At 36.5% G+C, this 25,157-nt stretch overlaps 1 protein-coding gene and 1 long non-coding RNA gene across 2 annotated transcripts; both read right to left on the bottom strand.

The window, feature by feature from the left end:
• Nucleotides 1-4,769: 4,769 nt before the first annotated feature.
• On the bottom strand, nucleotides 4,770-5,927 carry LOC148783053 (uncharacterized). The gene is made up of 2 exons (XR_016050363.1): nucleotides 5,669-5,927; nucleotides 4,770-5,342 (listed from the first exon to the last, which is right to left on the bottom strand). It is a non-coding gene; the product is annotated as an uncharacterized LOC148783053 (long non-coding RNA).
• Nucleotides 5,928-15,009: 9,082 nt separating this feature from the next.
• LOC18443083 (FKBP-like peptidyl-prolyl cis-trans isomerase family protein) lies at nucleotides 15,010-24,077 on the bottom strand. The gene is made up of 4 exons (XM_006853283.4): nucleotides 23,725-24,077; nucleotides 18,957-19,079; nucleotides 18,697-18,813; nucleotides 15,010-15,385 (listed from the first exon to the last, which is right to left on the bottom strand). The coding sequence occupies exons 1-4, from the start codon at nucleotides 24,034-24,036 to the stop codon at nucleotides 15,263-15,265; spliced, it is 675 nt and encodes a 224-aa protein (XP_006853345.2). The 5' UTR covers nucleotides 24,037-24,077; the 3' UTR covers nucleotides 15,010-15,262.
• Between the last annotated feature and the right edge of the window lie 1,080 nt (nucleotides 24,078-25,157).

Here is a 25,157-nt window from a genome sequence, read left to right as displayed (position 1 = left end):
TAGCTCTATTGCATAATTTTTTACCCAGTTGAGAGTTCGATTGCTACGCTTGTCATTTGTTAGTTCCAAAATTTATTTTTTTTAGATCCAAAAAAAAAAACGGTTGCCCCTGACAATGGATGCACGCCTGCTTACAAGGTTCTGCATCAAGATGGCACTAATATTTTTTCTATTTTCTTTATAAAAAAGGAGCTGGACTCAGGCGAGTTATTCGGACTCGCCTGATTAAATCGCATCGGCCAGGTCGCAAATACCTTGGCCGTGTCGATTTTTTGAACACTACATCAAAGTAAGGCGTGCTTTCAAATAGTGTTGAAAGATGTTGTTTTAATACTAAAAATATTTGTGATGGCTTGAAAATTTATTTTCATCTCTAATTATAAAATTTAAAGCTTAAAAAATAGTATAGATCAAGCAAATCTATGAACACTTGAAAATTTTGAAAAATGACGGTTTGAAAATGCATTACAAGCCAAGACTTGAAATCCATTTTTTCTCATGTCCATGCATTGAGGTTGAGATGATCAATTTGAGGATTTTTTAGCATCAAAACAACCCATTCTAGTGAAATATTTGAGATGCACCTTAATTTGATTGTTTAGGGCCTCGCCCTTATATAAATGTTTTCCATATTATACCATGCTTTGAGGGCCTAGAAGGTAAATTATGAACTGAAAATTGGAAGTTCCTCTTTACTCGGAAGAAGAAAGTTACTGTAAGAAGTTCTAGGTTTTTGTGTTTGATAACCTACTAGAATATTAAAGAAGTTCTGGGTTTTTGTGTTTGTTAACCTATTGAAATGTTAAGTAAGTTTTAAGTATCTGTGTTTGATAATGTGCTGGAAGATTAGGAGGTTCTGGGTATCAGTGTTGGATTAATCGTAGAAGTTATAGGCATGATGTGAAATCTTAAGATTGAGACCTAGATATTATTTATTTTTTAATTAAATTTTTATTTTTTTGAAAGAAAATATCAATTGAAAGTAAAGTACATTGGATTGAGAGAGAGAGAGAGAGAGAGAGAGAGAGTTTAACTGATGAGTGAGAGACGTGTCATAGAGAGAGAAGCATTAGATTTTGAAGGGACCATAGTTGTGGTTATATGCCTCTATCTCGCCCCCGGGCCTGAATGACCTAGTGGTGCGTGTCTCGGGTTTTAAAGAGAACCCGGGACTTGAGACCTCTCTCTCGGAAGCCTTGTTAAGAAACAATGGCAGGTACACCAACCGGTGAGAGATGAATTTTATGTGAGGCTAGACACACCTCACCTAGATTCGTGATTCACTCGGGCTAACTCGCGTGGGCGCCCTCGTAAATCACGACAGAAAGCCCCACAATCCTATAACTGGTTCGAAATCGCCTCCCTTGACCTGTACTCTCTTGTTTATGCAATCACACATACATGGTTAATTTACAAGACGAGTGGGCCAAGGGACCCCATCTTGTCTTTAGGCGAATGCACACCGATGTGCACATTTAAAGAAAGGGAAGAATAGCAGGATAGAGATTAGGGTGGAGAAGAAATGAATAGAATAGAGGAAAAAGAAGAGAAGAAAAAGAAGTTTGACCGGATGACTAGCCTGACACAGGGGCTAGACCAGTACAGTGACTCATTTTGCGTGGAAGCAAGACGAGCACGACAGCAATACTACTGAACGATAGAATCAACACCAATCAACCTGGCACGATGGCTAGTCTGTCGATGCAGCAAGACGGGCACGGTAACTCAGACCGGTACAGTGGCAATACTGCTCGACGACAAGACTAATATGATAGTGCTAGACTTACCTTGTCCCTTGGTCAAACGGTGAGAAGAGAAGAATGAATAGTAGAAGAATAATGGGAGAGAAGAAGGAAGAAAAAGCAGAGAAAGAATGAGAGAGAGGAGATGAGAGATAGAAGAAGAGAGAAGGAGATGAGAGATAGAAGAAGAGCGAAGAAGGAGAAGAGAATAAGGGAGAAGAGGAGAGAAGAAGTGAAGAAAGAAGAAGAAGAAGAAAATAGAAGAGAGAAGAAAGAAGTGAGAAGAGAGAAAAGAGAGAAGAAAGAAGAGAGAGAAGAGAGGGGAAAGAAGAGAGAGAAGAGCGAAGAAAGAAGAGAGAGAATAGAGAAGAAAGAAGAGAAAGGAGAGAGAAGCATGGACAGCGATGGGGCTCCATCATCCATGACTGAAGAGAGAGAAAGGAGAAAGAAACATGGATGGCGATGGGGTTCTGCCATCCATGACAGAGGAGAAAGAAAAGAGAAATAAACATAGACAGCGATAGGTCGTCCATGACAGCAAAGAGAGAAAAGAAAAAGAAGCGTGGATGGCGATGGGATTCTGACGTCCATGATAGAGGAGAGAGAAAAGAGAAAGAAGCATGAAAGGCGATGGGGTTCTGGCCTCCTTGTCAGAGGAGAGAGAAAAGAGAAAGAAGCATGGACAGCGACGGGGTTCCGACATCCATGACAGAGGAGAGAGAAAAGAAAAAGAAGCATGGACGGTGATAGGATTCTACCGTCCATGATAGAGGAGAGAAAAAAGAGAAATGCATGGATGGCGATGGGGTTCCGCCGTCCATGACAGAGGAGAGAGAAATATTGAAGGGGGAGAAGGAATATAGATGACGACAGGTTCCACTGTCCCTAAGAGGAGAGAGAATGTAAGAGAAAACATGGATGACGATAAGTTCCGCCGTCCATGACAAAAGAGAGAGAGACAAGAGAGACAGAGAAGGGAGAGAAACAGAGGGAAGAGAGAAAGTGCAGAAAGAGATTAAGAAAGAAAGCAGAGAAAGAAGTTAAAGTAGAGAGAGAAAAGGAAAGAGAAGATTAGGAAAAAGAGAAAACATTAAGAAAGAGGGGGGATGAGAGAGGAAAGAGAGAAGAGAGAAAAGAGGAAAGAATGGAACGATAGACATGCACGGCAATGCCTACTGATGTGCATGTTTGAGAGAGAACAGAGAGGCAAAAAAGAGGAAGAGAGAGAAAGACAAAGAAGAGGGAGAAAGAGAGAGAGAGACATGCACGGTGATGCTTACTGCCGTGCATGTTTGAGGTAGAGAAGAGAGAGACAGAGAAGAAGAGGAGAGAGAAAGAAAGAAGAGATGAAAGAGGAGAGATAATTACCTTCACCCATGGGTGCTAGACTTTTTCTTTTCTCTCCTCTCTCTCTCCAAGATGTGCCACAATCTCAAGACTAAAAATTCAATTTTCATTCATGAAGTTGAGTCCCTTTACAATGAAGCATAACATGTATTTATAGACTTGGGCCCAAAACATGGGTGGATACCCAAAATCTAACCTAATTGATGATAATTACAATTTATTTGATTTAAATAAAAATATAAAAATGGGAACAAAATGATGATTTTTCCCTTGCCCATCAACTAGTGTACGAAATTCCAAAATAGTCGAAATTCCAAAATATACGAAATTCCAAATAATACGAAATTCCAAAATATATGAAATTCCAAAATAGTCCCTGTTGTACCCATGGAATTAGTGCAATTGTCCTAGGCCGATTCAGAGTTGCTTTAGCATCTGTTTGACCAAAAAATGATCACTTTCTTATTGGGCTCGACATAATGATCAATTTGATACTAACTTCGAGCCATTGATCGTGTTTTTAAGCCAAAATCATGCGACTTGAAATTTGCTCGAATCTTAGAAAGTTATGATCGATAGTGCGCTCATTTCTTAATGTATTTGCTTGGTTTCTTTGTTGTGGTGTGCACTGAGCATGCCGTCACGATCACGTTGCAACAAATGTAGCTCGATTTCATGCTCGAACAAAGAGTTTACTATTTTGTGTTTTTGGCCAGAATTTGGATTCCGACAGCCGAAATTCTGCATCAACTTTAACACCTTCGTACATCATATCTAACTATTCATCACGCGTGGGGTTCGGCCAAACATAGCCATGGACCTTACGCGCGCAATACATTTTGTTTCGCATCGATCGGGTACACGAGAGCTGTGATATGGCCGATGGAGTGGGTTGTGCTACTGCTGATTTTCTGAAACTCTTGTTTTAGAATTATCATCTTCTCTCTAGCTTTTCTCCCTGCTCGGATATCATTACCGGACATGCCACATATCAAAACACTCGTTTTGATAAGACAAACACACTTGGAAAATTTGAACACGATCCGACTAGAAATAAGGGAGATATGAGTCTTCAAAGTTGCTGATCGTGACCGTGAAAATCAGTCTCATTTAATAGAAATTAGTGCAGGGAGGGCGCACGGGAATAGCGTGTGGCCTCTCATTTTTCAGTCTTTTGCTCATAACTTTGTCCTGGAACATCTGTTTAAGCCGAAACTTAATCCCTAGGAGTTTTCGACCTTGTTGGATCCAATGGCGGTGGTCCCGCAGCCATTTGATGCTCCAAAAATAGGGTTCCAGTTATAGGGTCCATTTTAGGGTGCTAGAGACCGATTTTTCCGAAACTGTTTCTTTGTCTGTATTTCCTTGGACATGTCGAATTTCAACGAAACTTGGTAAGTTATTTTGAAGTCCTTAGGAACATTCTCACTACTTCTGGGGAAATTCTGAGACTGTCAAGAATTCCACTATAAGTTAGGGCTTTATTGATAAGCTTCTCTTTTATTCGGCATCGAGGACCCAAGGTGCTGAAAAATGTCTTCAAACAGTCTAGTCTCCAATAATAAAAATGAGACCATGTTAACAGTTAAATAGAAAGAAGGTATGTTGAAGGTATGTTGAGTTATCAACCATCAAATCCAATAGACTCAATAGCCAAGATAGAATATAGCCAATTGATCATGAATACAACGTCAAAAGACGTATTTTATTTTTAATCTGACAAGTCATGCACACAACCACTGAAACAATACATACAGACATTGAAACAATGCATACACTGAAATTCAAATGTCATACAATTCTCACACATAACACACCAAATAGACCTTCTCAGATAATCCAAATTCTTACTCAGAACAACAATATGGTAACACATATAATGCTCACCAATGTCATAGAACTTATTACAACATTTGAATTGTTCAACTACTTAATACAAGTAAACCAATTTCAACATAAGGAATATGCCAGAAAACTTCTAGCGATATGGGTAGGCCTCCCACAACTGTGTCGCCATGGCATTTTATAAACTGACACCATCATTATGATCAGCTTGCCCCTGAGTCAGTTACGAAAAATTGTCTCCATCAACTACCAGTTGTCTCTCAACCCTCCTTCGAAAGTACAACTCTCTTCAGCCCCTCATGTCATCATGATATAGTTGTGCAATATTGCACATGCAACAACTACATCAACCTATATTCCCAAAGGACATTGCATTTCTTCTCAAGAGAATTTTAAAAAAATTTCATCCTGCATTACAAAAGGTGTTATTTTTAATCCACATACATCACCAAATCCTAAACCTCTAGCATAAATACATAACAATCACTTGGAAAAGATAAAAAAATCTATCATATGTTTGAAGTCTTTCGCAAAACTAGAAAGGGAGGTTAGCATGGGAAGAGAGAGAATTGGGTATTTTAGAGAAAATTAGAGAGAGAAAAGGAACCAGTGCATAAAAGAATCAAGGAAGAGATCCAGGAGAAAGAGTGAGAAAGATGAAGAACATAAAGTCAGAGCTCACTAGCATACCTCGTGAAAGATGGAGAACATAGAATCAGAGCTCACTAGCATACCTCTTATCGTCTCTGCTCTTTGCTTCCTCCTCCGCCTTCACTCGGCTCCTTTGAAGGAAAAGAGGAGCTAGTGAGAGAGAGAACCAAAGATGGTGATTTAGAAAGAGAAATACGAAGAAAGGGCAAAGTTTTCCCGTTTTCTGATTTTCTTTCTAATGCTTCTTTCTTAAATATAGAGAAAGAAAGAATAGAGTTACCTGGTAGTAAAAATGGTTGTGGTTGTTAGCAAGTGGCTAAGTGAGAAGAGAGGGTTTTGCCTGAGTGCGAACATAGGAGAACAAACGTTTTGTTTTTAGGGGATAATTTTATCTGAAAAACTTTGATATAAAGTTCCATTTTCAAGTTCCAACCTTTTTGACGGAACTTTTTTTTATATACAAAGATGGGAACATGAACAGTAATTGGAAGTTCTTTACTTATCTTACCGTTTTTTATCAAACACAGAAGATGAACAACAACAGGTAAGTTCTAACTTCTGGAAAGAAACTTCCTGTTATCAAATACGCCTTGGATGTACGATGCAAGTGTCATAGACAAAGTAATTTTACGGTGTCAACAAAACGTACAAAGACACTATCTGTGTCATATGTTTCGGAATGACGTGATATAGGAACATAGGTCCAATGAGAAATGTTCCATAAGATAGTATCTATTGTTCATTCTTAAGATGGGGTATGCTTGGGCCAACGATTATGGAGGTTGCCCTTCCCCAGTAAGGTAAGATGCTTCTTATGGTTGTGACGGAAATTGCAAACTGTTGATGTGTCGAAAAGGGAAGAAAGATAATAATGAATCTATGTCTTATGTGCAAAAGTGGTGAAGAGACTATGGATCATTTGTACATTTTTTATTGGGATTGTCTGTAAAGATATCATTTATCTTTTTGTACATGAAGGTTACAATCATTATTGTCTCTTAAATTTTAAAAAGATTGTATATAATGAGGCCATTTACAGGATGTCACAACTACTTATAACCAACCGATGTGATATCTGATAGCTTGGGTGTGTCGCAATGTTTGAGAAAATTTCTTTTGAACTTTGTGCTTGGTCAATGAAATAAATGCAGCCACCAAATTTCACATCTAGTGGTCAAGATTAATTGTGACCACTTTGTATCAAAGGTAAATAGTCACATTATGTACTTTTTCATTTCAAAATAGGTGGTTGTAAGAGTGTCATTGAATAGACACAAAGTTTCAAAAAAAAAAATTTATCGGATTTCACGACTCACCCCAAGCTATCCAGTTTGACATTTAATGAGTAAGAATGATTGTGACCTCCATATATAAAAGATAAATAGTCTCTTTATAGACAATCATTTTTTACTCGTTTATAAAAACAACATGGAAATGGGTAAGAAGGGTATTGCAAATTGAATGTTGTTATCCTGGAGCAAGTTACTGAGTCGGTTAAACAAAAGGAGCAATACTGAGATAACTAAGGAGGGCACAATGTACTTAAGAATGGTTAAAGTTGTGTGAGGTTTGAAAGGAAAGAACCTTTGAAAGGAAGGTAATGGAGTACGGAAAAATTCAAGACACAATAAGAATGGTGGTGGCTGAAAGTTAGCAATGTGCAAAGAATTTTGGGGTGTAGGTGGACTGGGTTTCATGTATAAGATGGATGAATTAGTATGCGCTCATATTGTTCGAAAGAAGAGGGTTGTAAACTCATGGCACCAGAAACATTCAAAAAATAAAAAATCGGTGGCACCAGAGGTGGGCTTTACAAAACCTAATTTTGATGGAAGTTCTTAGAGAAATCTTAATTTTGATGGAAGTTCTTAGAGAAATCTTGGGAGAAAAAGAGTAAAGGGATACTAAAAATCATGAAGGAACAATGCTAAACCAATATTATTACGGGAGGTAACTAGGGAAGTAGAATTGAGATCTCTTTTACTGGGCCTCAAGTTGGCATAGGAATGTAGTGATTTGGTGTTGTGGCTAGGTGATATTCCATGGAAGTTGCAAGCTATCTGGAGATAAATTAATGAATTTGTGTAAAGAAAAAAATGTTAGATTTGCACATGTATACATAAAAAAAAAGGGAAAGCGGTTTATTTGTATAAGACAAGGGGCGCAAGCACATGAATTGCATATTGAATAACGAATTGGTGTGGTAGATTCTAGTAGGCTTTATTTTATTTTTGTTTTTTTTCTTAAATTTTTTGTAATCCATTAGATGTACATTTGTGGACGGTATAAATAAAAGAAAGAAGTTGTGATTATTGTACAAAAGAAAAGAATTGTAAAATATTGTATTTATAAAAGAAATGTATACAATAAGACTATTTACTTTTGATAGAAAGATGTCATAATTATCATTAACGGTTAGATTTGAAATCAGGTGGTTGAAGAGATGCATAATTATTTGGGCACAATATTCAAAATAAAATTTCTCGAATGTTGTAAGACATTTTTATTTATTAGATTTCACATTCAATATAAAAGAGATAATAAAGAGGAGCTTGACTCTTAAATTTCTCAAAATTATTGCTTTTCCTTTCAAAAATTTTAAATCTCTCTCTCCCCTGAAAATCGTGTTGCTTAAAAATGTATTTGATTCGATGTCTATATCTGATGATAATATTGCCAAAAATAGTCGAATTCATTCTCCATTAAAATCTATTCTGTGTATTATCCAAATCATGATTTTAAAAATTAATCCATTATATAGAAGAAATAGAAGCATAAGGAAGTTCTCAAAAAAGAGATTAGAAAATGTTCGAAAGATAAACAAGCATAAAAATACTATACAATGAATAAAGATGAAAAATATTTTCTTAATTAAATGTTCATAAAATTGCGTGCATATGATCTTTTACACTCGATCCTCATGCAATGCATGTGCCATTTGCTAGTTCTATTTAAATAAGGTTGACAAAGTGGACCTGCGGACCCAGTTAGAGTTATGGTCTAGCTTCTACACACATTGGGTCAGGTCTAGAAGTGTGATATTAACAAAGCTCCAAAATCTCACAAACTGATTTTTGGCAAATAAAGAGCAAAAAAAAACACAATTGGCAACAAATAAAAAAAAAATTAAATAGGAAAAAAATAACACAAAAAGAACATCAATATTTTATGTGGTTCACCCCAAAAGGGCAATATCCTCTGGCATGACAAATTGAAATCCATTTGAGAGTCGTGTCAAAGATTTTGGGATACAAAATATATCTCAACAACCATCAACAATACCCACTCGAACAACCCTTGAAAACACTCTCCAAACTGACATCACATGTCATTCTTCATTACGTTTACTTCTTACAACCATTACTGAACATACCGGATAGAGATACAAGAGCAACATAAAACGAGCTTTCTCACTACAAAGGGGTTTCTCTACAAGAAACAAAAATTTCTCCCTACATGAGGCACGAGCAAACCATTTCTCTTACTAGAAGCTCACTTCACTCTCCATAGGCTCCTTCAAAGGACACTCCTTCTCTATACAGGGCACCCTTGCCTCTCCCCTCTCTCTAGAGAGAAGTCCACATTTCCTATAAGGTGGCCCCAATAAGGCACACAAATTATTTCTTTTCTCATTCTATATATAAAGTTGGGAATCTCATAACAAATAGAAATCCTTATCCCATTAGGATATATATTTATTTCCTCTTTAATTTAGTTTGTTAAAAACAAGAGATTTCACATCCTATAAAATAGGAATATCAACAAATACGGAAACTTGTCAATATCAATATCAATATTGATATCAATCTCAATAAAATATGTTTTTTTAATGGAGGTGATTTTGGATATCAACATATCCAACAGAAGCGTGGGCTTGATATTCGGCCAGGGTCGGGTTTCATCTTGTGCTCCAGTTAGGTCAAGTATGAACCAAGCTCTGATCAGATATTTATGTTAAAATATATAATATATCATATTTTTTTTTTTGGTTTTCTGTATATTGACCCAGACAAGATACCATTCGGCGGGTCGAATCCAAGTCCACCCACTAACCTTGTCAGTCAGATCCCAGTGGGCCGGCGGCTGACACGCATCGGACCCCAACCCTACAACCCTATATTCAAAGGACAGAAAGAACTTTGTGAAGAGCAAAATGAGAAGCGCCCCTCACATAAGTACCACAATCATAGCTCTCTTTATGTTTGGCCGAGAGGAAGCTGAGCAAGGCTCATTGGCACATGGATGGGCCTGGCCTATCTCAACCATCATTCCAAGACTGACAATGGGTCGGACCAAGTTTGCACTAAGCCCATCTTGATTGATCATATCATTAATTACTATAATGAGGTATGGATCATGGTGGTGGTGGGTTGGTAGACAAAATTATTATTTATAGGTGTAACCAACTAGTAATGCAAAGCTTTGCATAGAATTTTTGGCTGAAAATCATTTGGTGTGGAAAGAAAGAATATAATGGTGAAAGGTACTCTCTAAAAGCAGGAGAATTTCACAACTTTGCATTGTTTATATAGGAAGGTTCACTTTGAGATAGATTGAATATAATGGTGAGATTCACTTTCTCTATAATCAAGACCTAGAACCGAGGGGTAGACCCTATCCGCGGCCTAGTGTGGGTCTACAAATTGAACCTGACGGGTCGGGTCCAAGTCCACATTTTGGATCTAAACACTATTCGGGTCAAAGTCCGGGCCAGGTCATATTTTTTTGGCTCCCAATATATGAAATATCTTTAAATATTAAATATAGTTAAATAAATCTATATTTTAATATTTGGGTCAGGTCCGGTTGGGTCCCACACTATAGTTTTGGGTCAGAGTCTTGACCTAATCCGTTGACACCCCTAGTTTGTCTTCAAATATAGCTAACTCATGGCCCCTATCCAAGTTGTTCGATCTAAACGGATAGCTTGTCGCACCTAATAATATTTTATTTTCATTTTTTGTATAAATCACCTTAACATAAAATTTAAGGTATGCCCAACAGAAATACAAAACAAAATTTTTAATAAAATGAAATGATTAAATGCAGGATATTTTGGTCATCTTATTTTTGTTGAAATATTCTTTTGTCACCGTGGGAGCTCTCCTTAAAAAACTTAGGCTAATTCATAGTGTCCTTAAAAACTTTAGGCTAATTCATAATCTCCACCATAATGCATTAGCGTTTTTATTTAGCATAAATCTTATACCTATAACAAAGCTACAATGTCCCGTTTTCAAAACTCATCCGATTTCAATGTCGTTGGGTGGTTTGCATAAGGTTGCAACCTTAAAGAATCAAACCAAGGTGCACCTTCAAACTTTGTCATGAGACGCAATTTTGGTGTCGAAAATTATATAGATGGTATGAAAATCTATTTTTATCTCTACTTATAAAATTTTAAGCTCCATAAATGGTTCAATCAAGCTTATCTATAAATGCATGAAATTATTGAAAATGGACGGTCTAAATAATGTATTGCAAGATGTTTAGGACTGGAAACCTTTTTTTTTCTCTATATCTATACATCTCGAAGTCATGATGATCAATTAAATGTTTTTTTAACATCAAAACAACATTTTCCAAAGGATTTTAGAGGTGCACCTTAAATCTATATTTTAAAGTGTCAACCTTATACAAACTTTTTCTTAAGTAAGACATACTACATCTATTTCTTACTTAGCATAGCAGCAGTTGTCTCGGTATCTCAGGGCCAAATATATATATATATATACATACACAAAATTACTTCATTTTTTTTTCTTAAATTGTAAAAGATTACAACAAAATAAAACACCAAACAAGCAAAACCCTCAGATGCAGCCATCCTCTCCAAAAAAATCTCCTCTCTTGGCTAAATCATTAACAATGTTATTGCCTTCTCTATAAATATGCATGAATAAAATTTTCAACTATACACAGATATCCATGACTCCATCCACTTGGATCTCAGGTTCCACAGTGATCTAGATGCCTTGTTACACCAGTTTATGACATTCAAGAGTCCCCTTCAACATAGTAAAACGACCACAATTTCTCTGCAACACCAAGTGTAAGCCATGTAAAAGAGCTTCAAGGTCATCACAAGTTGCAAAGGCCAACCAACATGGGCCAACATAGCAAAAAATTACCTCCCCAGACGAGTCTTTCAACACCCCACCGTACCCAGCTTGTCCCGGATTACCTCAAGAACTATTGTCAAAATTTAACTTTATACAACCAATCATCGAAGGCTTTCATCTTCCTTTTGGTCTAACCTTGATAACCATTGAATAATTGGGGAGATTAATAGTGACATCAACTTTGGAAACACTAAAACCCTCCGAAGTCATAGAGAACTAACTCCATATCGTATGCAAGATCCTTCTCTCTACCATTTCTTGATCTAACGAAACCTCCTCAAAGACTCTTCTATTCCTTTCCGGTCACACCTCCTGTAGAACTACTCCCTTTTAGATTTGCCATATCAACTTTCCCACCTTAGGCAAACCAGTGAGACTCATATATTCCAAAAGGTTCATGTGCCTTCGAGGACGAGTTAAGGCAATCCTAGTATCCAAAAAATCTAGCATCAAATCCTATATGAAAATAGGCAATGTAGGAAAAGATGATCCCCATTTTTGTCACTTTCTATGCACAAGAAACAAACACTAGCCATAATTCTGCCCCTCTTCATAAGGTTACCCACTTTGCAACAAAAATGCATCTTAAGAGGAATAGGCCAGCTCCAAATCTTATGCAAAGTTGGTCGACTCCATCTTGTCCTATCATTCAAAAGTGTGTTACAAGCATATTTAACACTAAAGATCCCATTATTTTCAATCTCTCACACCATTTCATCTTCCATAATCCGAAACAGGCATACACCTTCCAACTCCTCCAACAATTGCGCATATTTCAAAAGATTACCCTCAGACACCCGTTGTAAATACAGTTTATGTTCCAAAACATAAGTAATAATAATAATAATAATAATAATAATAATAATAATAATAATAATAATAATAATATAAAAACAATAATAATAGCAATAACATAAAAAAAAAATAACAATAATAATAATTTTGTACTCTTTGGTTTTCATGCTCTTGAAAGCTTTGATCTGATCATCCAACAAATGGATGGTTCAATGTCATATTATGGAGCGAGAAGTGGTTAGGAGCATTTTAGCTTCTAATCAATTTTTTATCTAGGATTTATTGAAGGGAGATGAATAAAAATGACACTGAGACGTTCGGCATTAAACAAATCGCCTCACCTAAATGTTTTAGCCATAAATGTTAATTGCCATCAAATGGGCAAGCTTTCTATGCTTCTCCTACAACATAAAATTTATATACTTCTCCTTATCGAACCATCCATTCAGTCCATTCTAAATAGAGGGCTAAGATTGTCTCAATCACAATGTCACATCTCTATATTTTATTTTAATTTTTTTTTATAAGCTATTTTGACACCGAATTTTGGACGACCAACTCTCTATTAAACTCACACTAGTGAAAAATATTAAAAAAATATTTTCAATAAAATAAAATGATCAAAATATCCTTGAAAGTTTGAAGGGATATTTGTGTCAATATATTTTATCAAAAAATTATTTTTAATATTTTTTATAAGTGCACCTAAATGAGAAGATGGCACATACCAAATTTCATATTCGTACAATTTGTATAAAAAACTAAAAATAAAATAATTTGAGACATCGGATCTAAGATCAAATGGTGAGCTGCTCTCTTGATCAAAATTGGACGGCTGGATGGTAAAGAAAACATAGATCTTCTATGCTGTAGGGAAGTATAGAAACCTTTCCCCCATCATATTGGGCCTCGGGCAAACAAAATATATTTCCTAAAGTTTCTATAACTTAACTTCAAACCTCAAAAAATGGGATCCCACGCTTGGAAATCTACTGCTATTATTATATCCCACGCTTGGAAATTTACTGGTATTATTAATTGAAGGAGGCGGTTAGTATGTGGCTAGCCTAAATATTATAGAAATATGGGCTTGGCAATAAATATATTTTTTAAAGATAAAGGTTTCTATACTTTCTCTAGAGAATATATAATCTTTAACACGGAGATAATGGATATGGAAAAAGAAAAAATTTGAAAACTAGAAATAATAATTTTACTAAATAAACATTTGGACAGTTAGTTGCAATTGTTTTTAGATGGACCACCTATTTGCACCCATCTTGATGCTTTATACCTCTGGATCGCATATTGTTGAAATGTGATCCAGCCTGCATGAAACAATTGTTCTTATTTATTTGAATGCTCTAAAATTAATCTTGTGTAGATTACATGCAAATTACCGTGCACGCTTTCGTTTCGGTTCCTTACCATTTTCATGCATTCAAAGCATTGCTCATTAGCTTTGAGCTAGTGTTATTTGATACTTTGACATATGATAGTACTTGTAAATACTTAATATATTAAAATATACAAGAAATTCTACAAAAGTGCCTTGCACACTCGCCATTTAGTCCCCTTCATGTTTTGTATATCCCGGCAATGTGACCCCAACACTTCAACCTTGAGCTAGTATTGGGTCAATGCTTGGTGGACAGACACTTGTAGATACTTAAAAAAATCATCATTTTCGCCTTTTTTTTTTTTTTCAACTAATTAAGATCACGTGAATCTTGACACTTGTAGATACTTGAAAAATCATCATCATTTTAACTTTTTTCAACTAATTAAAGTCAGCCGCGTGAATCCTGATTCCCCCTTCTGTTTTATTAAAAACCATACCCAAGCGTACTAAAAATTTAAGACACTCAAAAATAAATACTAAAAATTTAAATGGGCCTGGCAAAGCACTAAAATTTAAGACATTCAAGCTTACCATTATAGCTCTATCACTTTTCTATCCACTACTTAGGTTTTATGAAAAGGAGATTTATATAATATCTTACAATATTGGTTTTTTAGGCTAAAGTACTAGATGACTTCGTTACCAAACATCCAATGTTATAGGTGACCTTGCAAACATTGATCCAAGGCCAACAATCTAAAATCATTTAATTAGTTAAGGGTGCGGGTTGTATAGAGCCGAGGCTCTAAACAATTGAAGTACAGTGCACATTCCAATAGTCAAATAGTGCCGAAAAATGCGGTTTCAATATTGAAAATAATATATTTTCTATCTTTAATTATAAAATTTAAAGTTTCAAAAACAGTGTAGATCAAACAGATCTATGAAAACTTGAAAATCTTAAAAATTAACGGTCCAAAAATGCATTACAAGATGCACTATTTCCAAAACTTGAATTTCATTTTTTTCTCATGTCTATGCATCTTGATGTCAAAAAGATCAATTTGAAGATATTTGGGCATCAAAACAACCTCTTGTACTAAAATTTTTGAGGTGGGCTCTAATTTGATACTTTAGAGCCCAGCCTTTATATAAACTTTTTCCATTACTTAAAGAACCTTGGATTTTATCAATCAAATGCAAAATATAGATACAACGAGAAACTTATTTAATCAAACATTTCTCAGTTTCTCCTCACTTCGAAGAACTAGGTCAGCTCTGTTTGTTTTTTTGTTTGGGGGGGGCGTCTATCATTAATGACACTTTTTTGGCTGGTAAATAGCCCTTTAATTACTCTCTCTCTCTCTCTCTCTCTCTCTCTCTCTCTCTCTCTCTGATATATAACTCCAATGTTGATTTTATGAATGCCTAATGCTAAGTAACTCTATGTCAAATATAAGGGTGCCCAACGTAGAGCCTTCCCCATTGGCAAGACGAGTAGGATTAAAAATGGTTGTGAACAGCCTTTGTCTGTCAAAAAACTGCACATGAAATGAAAAAGGAAACCAATCAATACCTAGAAATTTAGATCACCGCATAGTTAGATAAAGCTAAAAATCAATGTCATTATGTTTCACTGATTCCAAATGGTAACCATGCAATACATTATAATATCCATAAAGAACCTAACAAGAACAGTACAAGTCACAAGGACACAAACATTAATCCCCAATAACAATAGATTATGAGTCAGTTTATCAGCTTCTTCATTGTCTCCTCGTGTAAAACTTTTTTTAAGTATCCAAATCTTCACATATCAGTGGTATTTTTAAGAAAGAACAGAAGCTTGATTATAAATTAATCATGAATCATGAAATGCATACATCAAGAAAAATCTGGTGGGAGGGAGAACGGGGTGTTCTGATAATATATGAATGCAAATACGTGCACACATATATGCATAAAGACATAGCTAGATACCTATATACATACATAATGCATGCATAAATACACATTTGAAATACTAAGGGAATGGTTGGGTGTAATGATAGTGAAAGCTGTCGTATCATCATATTTGGACCTTCTGTTGTTTGAAGGGCGTTGCAAAGAGAAATCGAAGATCAACAATCATCTCTAAGATATATATGTGAGGTCATTTTTTTTTCTCCGGTATTTTATTGAATGAAGTACCTGAAGCAATACATGGTGCTCTTGAGTCACCATCAATTCAAGCTGATCATAAGAAATGGTGATTGTGAACGACGAAAAAAGGCAATGTGGCAGGTATCAAACGAAAAAGCTTATTGCAATGAACGGATGATTTATGAGATAGCTATCAAGCAGTACAAAGAAGAAGAGAACATGGTCCTAAACTTATGAAGTAGTCAATATTCTCTCCCTGTCATGTACATTGAAGAGGAAGGAACTTTCTCATATGGAAACGCTCGATTCAATTCCCAAGCAATCAAAAGAAGATAGGTTCAAGTCAACTCAACAATGTTCATTTATGATCACTTAAGGTGGAACCTTCAATGGGGCACTAAAGGAAATCATGACATTCAAGGTGGTGCTTGGCTCGTGATTCAAACATTCTCAACAGTGGAGAGTGGTTAAGGTTACTAAGGCATGGTGTGTTATCAACAAATGTCCACAATCCTTTTTCTCCAATAAAGAGTTCATTTGTATATGAATATAAATGATAGTTCCACCCATTTCTCTCCATCAAATAGTGTTGATGCTATTCTATATAGATATACAACTCATTTCTAGCAACAAGTTGGTTGAGTCAGATACACGTCATATGATGACTCAGATGATTCTCTGAATGACTAGCCCTAGTCACTCATATTGTTAATTATTTTGTATAGATCAAATCAAATTAAAGGTACAGTAATTAAAATTAAATAAAATTATGTGTTAAAAAACAGTTGAAGCATTTAAAAAAAGAAACATTGATCAAATATTCCAATCCATAACATTGATCAAGTATTCCAAACCATATCTACTTCTCCTTTACAGTCTTCCTCAATCTAAATTCACTTTATAGTCTTTGCCCTGTATTCTGTTCCATGGTTTGATGTGTGACTGTATTTTCTCTCTCTCATGTGTTTTATAATTTTTATGTAGAAATTTAATTGATGCAAATTAGCTTTTATGTTATTGCAAATCATCCTATGCCAGTCACAGAGGATCGACTTGAATTGGCAGCTTGCCACGTCGATTCCATTTAGGGCTGCCAATGGGCCAGGCCAAGGCTTGCCCAGGCCTAAGACTTTTCTTTAACGGGTGTCCAGGGCACAGCCGAAATACTATGTTAAAAGTGCCCAGCCCGAGCACAGCTAGTCTCTCTCTCTCTCTCTCAGCTAGTCTCTCTCTCTCTCTCTCTCTCGTTCAAAGATTTTATAAAATAAAAACCCATCTCTCTTAGGATTTGGAAATTGTGTGTAAGAGAGAGAGCCAATTAGGGCAATAACCTACCCTATTCGGCTTTGGGAGCAGTTTAGTTCTTATATTTTTCTCAATTTCAAAAAAATATCACTGTATAAATGTACAATTTATTACATACTATGTTTACCATATAATATCATAGATGAATTGCAATCTTAAAAAAGAAAAACCTAATATATGAATTAAATTATATAAACTATGATCCGCATATATGCTTAACTATATAATCCATAATATACAATATATACCCTAGACTATGGTCAGTACTACAGGGCTAAGGCTGGTCCACACCTGGCCAGAAAATTGATTCAGGGCCTGGTATATGCAGCTCAGACCCAGCCCGCGATCCGAAACCTGATCAGAAGCCAAGCACGGCTTTGAAGGTTGTGGGCCAGGTCCACCTGATTTGCAGCCTTAATAGGTCCGCACTAATGGAACGGCTCTAAAAGTTAGTTTTCTTTCTATACTGCATATTTGATTCCATCCATAAATCCATTTTCGTCCCTATGAGTTCCAGTATCAATAAGAATTCTAGTTGTATGAATATACCATACCAATTCGTTATGTATGGATGATGAGATTCCATTGATACAGAGCCTAATGGAATGGCTTCAAGAGTTAGTTGGGTAGGTCTACGTGCAATTTGAAAAGGGCTACTAAATGGTCCAGGTCTGGACCCTAAAACTCAGCTGCTCACGTCCAAGTCCAACATACCTGGACCTGATTAGGTTCGAGTCTGGATTGCAGTCAACCTGACCTAAGTATATTATAACATCTTTATAATACCCTGCCAATTTGGGGTTGACCCAAACCAGAACCGAGCCCTTTGGAGGCCTACATTCAAGTTTTGGTTGTAGAACTGCCACCATCAAGACCTCGACAATCAAGCCAATGCCCAATCCCTAACTTTCCTCAATTTTAAGAGTAAGTTTTCTTGTCCTCCAATTATATATTACAACAAGAAAACCAATAAAAAGGGCCTGATTTTATGAAATAAAAGTTTTGGAGAAAATCTTCAACATGAAGAAAACACACATCTGATGGTCCCAGATTATGGAGGATCTCAAGGCATTTATGATAAACAAATGAAGTCCCATTCCTTGCCATGGATTAAGACTATGCACTAAGTCAAGTTCGAATTCTCTGCTGAACTACCCAAAAAACAAACTAATCTTCATATAACAAGGCAATGTTTATTCAAGACATTCAAATTCACAGAGGAGGTAGAGAGTAAAAATGTCTCTCATGTTTCATAAGGGTTGTAAGATAAAAGCTCTCCTAGTTATAGCATGCAGAACAATATTCATTTACAGCAATCAAATTTTCCCTCAATTCAAATGACCCCAAAGAATGAAAATCAGCGAAAAAGTAGAATAAAAGCTTTTTAGATAAAGGGTAGGCATACATTTGGAGGTATGGGCTCTTGAGATGTGTTTTGATATCCTTGAGATGGTGGAACAATGACCCGGCGAATGCCTCCTACTTTCATTGACTTCACAGCCGCTTCAATCCCTGAAATTACCTGCAATGCTTTTCAAATACAATAAATCTCAACACTTCTGTTTCTTTGTTGATGCAACAAGCTATACAAAAAAAATAGCCCTCTAAGCTACTTATACATTTTTTTGGCAATCAAGAATATCAAAAAGGGTCAAATGAGTTTACGTTGCCAGATCCTAGAGTAAACACAAAAGGAATGGGGTCTCCCATTTCATCCTTGTGATCATGGGTAGAATCAAATCGCCATCCTTGTTTCGCCGCTAATCTTCCATAATAGTGTATGGCAACCTACAAAAGACCAAGCCCCATGAGGCTGAAAATTTATTTCATTAGCCTAAAATGTTTTGCCTTGCTAGAAAGTGACCAAGTGTAGTACAAACAAGATGTAGCCCCTTTACACCCACATGACATACAAAGCTCACAAGAAAAAGCAGAGTAGATAGATGGACAGCAATAAATACCCTGCCTATTACATAAAAGCCCAAGAATCAGGAAAGAAAAAACTGACAAAAGTGTGAAATTTATGTGTTTTTTATATTTCTGGGCCCCATAAAAGATGTATTACAGAACTCACATAATATGTGCATAAGAACTCCATTTTTATGAGGTTACAAGAATGGTATACAGCCTGTACAAGCTGTTTACAAGATCAATAAAGACGGTGGCATGCTTTACAAGTCAAAAGTAGTACAACTGCAGTAAGAAAATATTTTATATTTTCCCACTAGAAGCTTTAAGAGAGAACAATTGGAGTTTGGATAGCAGAAGACAAGCCTCAAAAACAAGGCAGGAACAGAAGAAGCTCGAGCAGCGGCAAATCAACAATATTCAGAAACAGAAGCCTCAGACAAAGCAGGTTCAAGTAACAACATATTAGCAAGCCTCAGGAACAGACGGCCATTTCAAAGTAGGCTCAAGCAATCAAACAAAAACTTCAGATCTTCGCCGAAGACAGAAAAGCAGTCGACACAACCAATAAAATAAAATGGCACTTGGAAGAGCCAACAGAACTCAATGCAAATCCGAGATCCATTCAACAGCTCGCAATCAATCAGATAGGATCGAGTAACAGAACAACAAGTTCCATCGCACAAAAAAGAGTTTTCGCCGGAGACAGAAAAGTAGTTGAGACAGCAGAAGAAATAGAATAGCACTTGGAAGAGCCAACAAAACTCAATGCAAATCTGAGACCCATTCAACAGCTCACAGACAAATCAGACATAATCAAGTAACAAAACAACAGACTCGATCGTATAGAAAAGGAACATACAAAGCGAATATGATCTTAGGAACAAGACCTTTTTTTAAAAAAAAGTAGCATAAAAAAAATAGATTATTAAATTGGTTTCTTGATGCTCTATCAGTACACCATGGTCCATGACAATTATTCAGAAAAGAGGACGCCCGCTCCTCTCTTCTTTTTTTTTTTAGATCATGACGTGGGGAACAAGGAAACCCCACTTCTTTTTACTAGCAATGGAGCCAACTCCTCTCTCCAAACGATGACAAATCTCTCTCTTTAAAAGGTGGTGTGCAAAAGGAAGTGGGGTGCAAAAGGAAGAGTGAACATGGGCCTCTTTAAAAGGAAGTGGGGTTTCCTTATTCTATCTATATATCCTAAGAATCCTTTTCGATGAATCATATTTTTCATGAAGGAGATCCAAAAAGTGTACTTATTTCCATTAAGCTTAACCGGCATATGTTGAAAGGATTCAAATTTTTCCATTTGGGTAAGCAAGAACTACAACCTTCAATTGCAAGATCAAATAAACAAAATAGACCACAAAGAGCACAATGGACCACCAAGCAAGAACTACAACCTTCAATTGTAAAATCACATAAATAAAATAGACCACCGGAACACAATGGACTGCCAAGACCCAACCCTCCCACTTTCCTCTTTAATTATATCCTTTCCAAAAAAACAAGCAGGCTACTTTTTTTATTTTTATTTTTAATGAGAGAGGAAAGTGAAATGAAGAAGGCCCCCGTTTATTGGGTTTTGCCTCAACCAAGAGGGAATAAATGAGACGAAAGAAAACGAATAAAGGATAGAGTGAGAAAGAGTGACCGACGGTTTCAGATCTTGAAATCGATGGGGTGAGCCACTGTAAAATTGTCAACAACCTGCTGAGTTCTGACATGACAACCAAAAATTGAGTCGCCTTCTCTCTCGTGGTTTCTCAAATCCGGCAAGCTTTCAACAACTTTTAGGCGACACTCGTTTTTTCGTCATCTTGTCAAAATTTAGTAGGTTAATAGTTTTCCAATGGCTCACCCCATCAATTGCAAGATCTGAAACTTTTGGTCGCTCTCTTTCTTACTCTACCTTTTACTCTTTTTCTTTCCTCTCATCTATGCCCTCTTGGTTGAGGCAAAACCCAATAGATAGGGCCCTTCTTCATTTCACTTTCCTCTCACAAAAACAATACAAAAGTAGCTTGCTTCTTTCTTTTTTTTTAAGGATGTATGATTAAAAATGAAAGTGGGAGGGTTGGGTCTTGGTGGTCCATTGTGCTCCTTATGGTTTATTCTGTTTCTTTGATCTTGAAATTGAAGGTTGTTGTTCTTGCTTGCCCAAATGGAAAAATCTGAATCCTTTCGACTTTTGTCGATTAAGTTTAATAAAAATAACTACACTTTTTGGGCCTTCTTCATGAAATGTGTGATTTATGAAAAATGATTTTTTGGATATATAAATTAAACAAGGAAACCCCACTTTCTTTTAATGAGGCCCACGATCACTATTCACTCTCTCACCCACTTCTCACTTCTTCCCTTTTGTACACCACCCCTTTCTCTTCTCTCTCAAGAACTACAAGGCCTCTCTTGATGAGATACTCAAGCACCACACTATGGAAAACAGAAGGTAGAACCAAAAAAAGGAAGACCTGCACAGGCTATTTACAAGGTTAATAAAGACAGTGGCATGCTATATACTATAGCAAGAAATATTGTACATTTCAAAAAAAAAACTGCAGTTGTCATTATAAGTTAGCAAGTACATGATGAGGATACTGTTGGAAATTGGTTGGGTGAAAAGGGGCTAAAGGATAATACGAAAACAGAAAAAATATAGCTCGAATCCTTCATGTTGTCGGACATGCAAGAGCACTATCTCAAAACAATATTTGGCCCCTTTTCGATACTGTAATTGGTGTGCATATAAAAGGCAACTCGTCCTCAGAACACAGGAAAACAGAGAGGTCTCTTTTGATGTTTCAAAGCTCTATGCACCCGAACTTGGAAAGGTACAGTAGACACCAAAGATGAGTGTTGTTTAGAGAGAGGAAGAGAGAAAAATGAGTAGAGAGAGATGAGTTCATTGTAATTGTTTTCTTTTTAGGAAAGAGTTCATTGTAATTGGTCTTTGGAAATTCGCAAAAAAATGGTGTGAAAAGAGAGTTGTGAAGTGTTTGTTCAAGTCTCTATTTTGTATGGGAAAAAGACCCCATTTTATAGAGTTACAAGAAGGCAAGACCTTTACTGTAACCATGCTTACATGTACCACCACAGTCATAAGTTACATGCACGCCCTTTAATCTTGACGGCTACTATTACAAGCATCCTTTTCTTCAACAGCTAGTTGACCATTGGATGTCCCACACGAAGTATCCTCACAAGAAGATATCGAGCCTCGAGGCCAACCTATACACATGCTCGAGCGAGGTGCGCCTCATGCTGATGCGAGCATACGGCCTCAAGTTACCCTTGTGCCCACGCCCATGCACGAGCCATGCTTACAAAAAGATATCAAGCCTTGAGCCCATCCCACCGTACATGTGCTCAGGCAAGGTGCGTCTCATGCGTTGATGCAAGCATGCAGCATCAAATACCCTTGTGCCCACACCTACGCCCACGCCCACGCCCACGTACGAGTCATGCTCACAAAAAGATATCGAGCCTCGATCCCATCCCACCGTACATGTGCTCGGGTGAGGTGCGCTGATGCAAGCGTGCAGCATCAAGTATCATTGCGCCCATGCCCACGCACGAGCCATGCTCACAAAAAGTTATCAAGCCTCAAGCCCATCCTGCCTTACACGTGCTTGGGCGGAGTTGTGCCTCACGCACTGATGCCAGCGTGCAGCATCATGTACCCTTATGCCCACACCCACACATTTGCGCATCACACACTTCGCATGCTGTACCATCTCTCTCACCTTTGTAATAAGAGTATAAGGCAAGAGAATGCCTACACTTAAATTCTGCTCAATTTACTCTCTTCTCTTCAACGTGGGACTATAAACCCACAGCTTTCTCTCCATACAAAATACAGCTTTATGAAACCACAAAAACCATATTGTCCGTTTGAAATACACACAAGTATTTTTAAAAACAAAAAATACTAACATAAATGATTGGAAATAGTGAAAAAATATATGTGCCCTTGAGCTGACCCCAATTAGTTGGAAAAAGGTTATGACCATGTTAATGAAGTACACAATGAAATAACAATATTTCTCTTACTGTGACTAAATTGTTGACAATTAGTCAATAGTTCCTTGTTATCAGGGAGCAATTAATATATGGTATTCAAGGGCTAAACCATTATACAATACCAATCGCCCAGTACATAAATTTCTCGAAATCGAAAAATGCATAACTATGCCTTAATTGCAATATAAGAACAGAGTTTCAACTTCTTAAGAATTGTTACATTTAAGAATCACTGGAAAATTCAAGTTCTATGCATTTAAATGCAGAAACCAAGAAACTTTAATGGCGTTATTAACTCCATAAGACACTTTAAAGATGCACTGTAAAGTATATTGTAGGTTCTTATATGTCTGTCATTTTTTTGCTCTCTCTCAAAATACGAAGAGAACCCAAAATTCAAAAACTTCACGATCCCTAATTGAAAACCCATATCCCCAATTTGAGAACCATAGTAACAGCACAGAGGAATAAGAATAATGAAGAGGTCACAAACCTGGTCGCCATTGACTGGAGATGCTCCATCACCATTTCGAAGATCAAAGTATTTGACACCTCCAGATCCCTGAAGCTCAATAAACTGGTCGGAAATCACAGGAGAAGCTGAAGAAACTTTGGGGGAGCAGAGGGAGATAACTGGACATGCCTGAAAGAGGAGAGAGAATGACCTACGGGAGAGGAGAGAGAAATTTGCACAAGAAGAACAGGAACGATGGGTCTTTCTCGGAAAAACGAAATTGGGTTTTTGAGAACGCAGAGACGGGATAGAGAAAGAAAGAAGAAAGGAGCTGGAGATGCATATCTCCATTGCTGGTGTGGTGGAGAGTGAGCACAGGACTTTAAAAACTCTTTTCAAGCGTGATGGAGAGAGAGAGATAAAAGAAGGTCCTCTATCTTTTCTGATAATGACGAAAATTTCCAACTGTTTTTTAATTAAAAAAAATTGTTTCATGCCGGCTGGAATGTATTTCGACAATATGTGGTCGAGAGTTATAATGGTCCATCTAAAAATAAGTTTAATTAATAGTCTAAATGTTTTTTTTAATATAATTATTATTTTTTTAGTTTAAAAAAAAAATCATATTCATAATCTCCATGTTAAAGATTATATATTATCTAAACATTAGGATCAAATTATATTTAAAAAACATATTTATTACATTTCTATAATATGCAGGTCGGCCGCATAGAAACAGTGTCCTTCAATTAATTTCCAAAAAAAAATATGTTTGTGATGTAGAAAAGAGTTTAAAAAGGGATGAATTTCTATAAGACCTAAACTTTATAAAAACAAAATAAAGTATCACGTCAAATCCTCATCCGAAAAGTACTTTTGGTGACAGAAATATCAATGATGGCTTTAAAATCAATTTTCAACACCGACAATAAAATTTGAAAATAAAAAAAAGGTGCATATCTTGCCTATCTTTGAATAATTATTTTGAAGGCAAAATGGATTATCTAGATAATTTGTTATCATCATCATCATCATTATAACTTTTTTTCAATTAATTGGGATAAGCTATACGAATCTTGGTCATTCTGCTCTTAAAGATCATATCCTCAATGAGGCCACAAGTCTTGTATCTTTTTAGACCGCTTCCAACAATGTCATTTTGGGCCTACTCTTTTCACTTGAACTAACTCGCACTTCTTAACAGGTGTTGTATTTGGTCGGTACCCACATAAGTTCTCATCTTATCACCTATTGGTGTCATACCTAAATTCTCCCGAATGGATTAATTTCAAATTCTATCGCTTCTTGTCTTGCCATTCATCCATCTCAACATCATCATCTCATCTACACTCATTCTATGGGTATATTGTTTTTTGTCCGCCCAACATTTCATCCCATAGATCAAAGCTGGTCTTAAAGTTGTCATATAGATATTGCCCTTTTAGTATCATTGGTATGAAGCGATCACATAA

This window comes from Amborella trichopoda, chromosome 2, assembly GCF_054954075.1.
Source record: "Amborella trichopoda isolate Santa Cruz 75 chromosome 2, AtrichopodaSantaCruz75HAP2 v2.0, whole genome shotgun sequence".
NCBI lineage: Eukaryota > Viridiplantae > Streptophyta > Magnoliopsida > Amborellales > Amborellaceae > Amborella > Amborella trichopoda.
The sequence above is the reverse complement of the archived record's forward strand: the minus strand, read 5'-3'. Positions and strand labels throughout refer to the sequence as shown.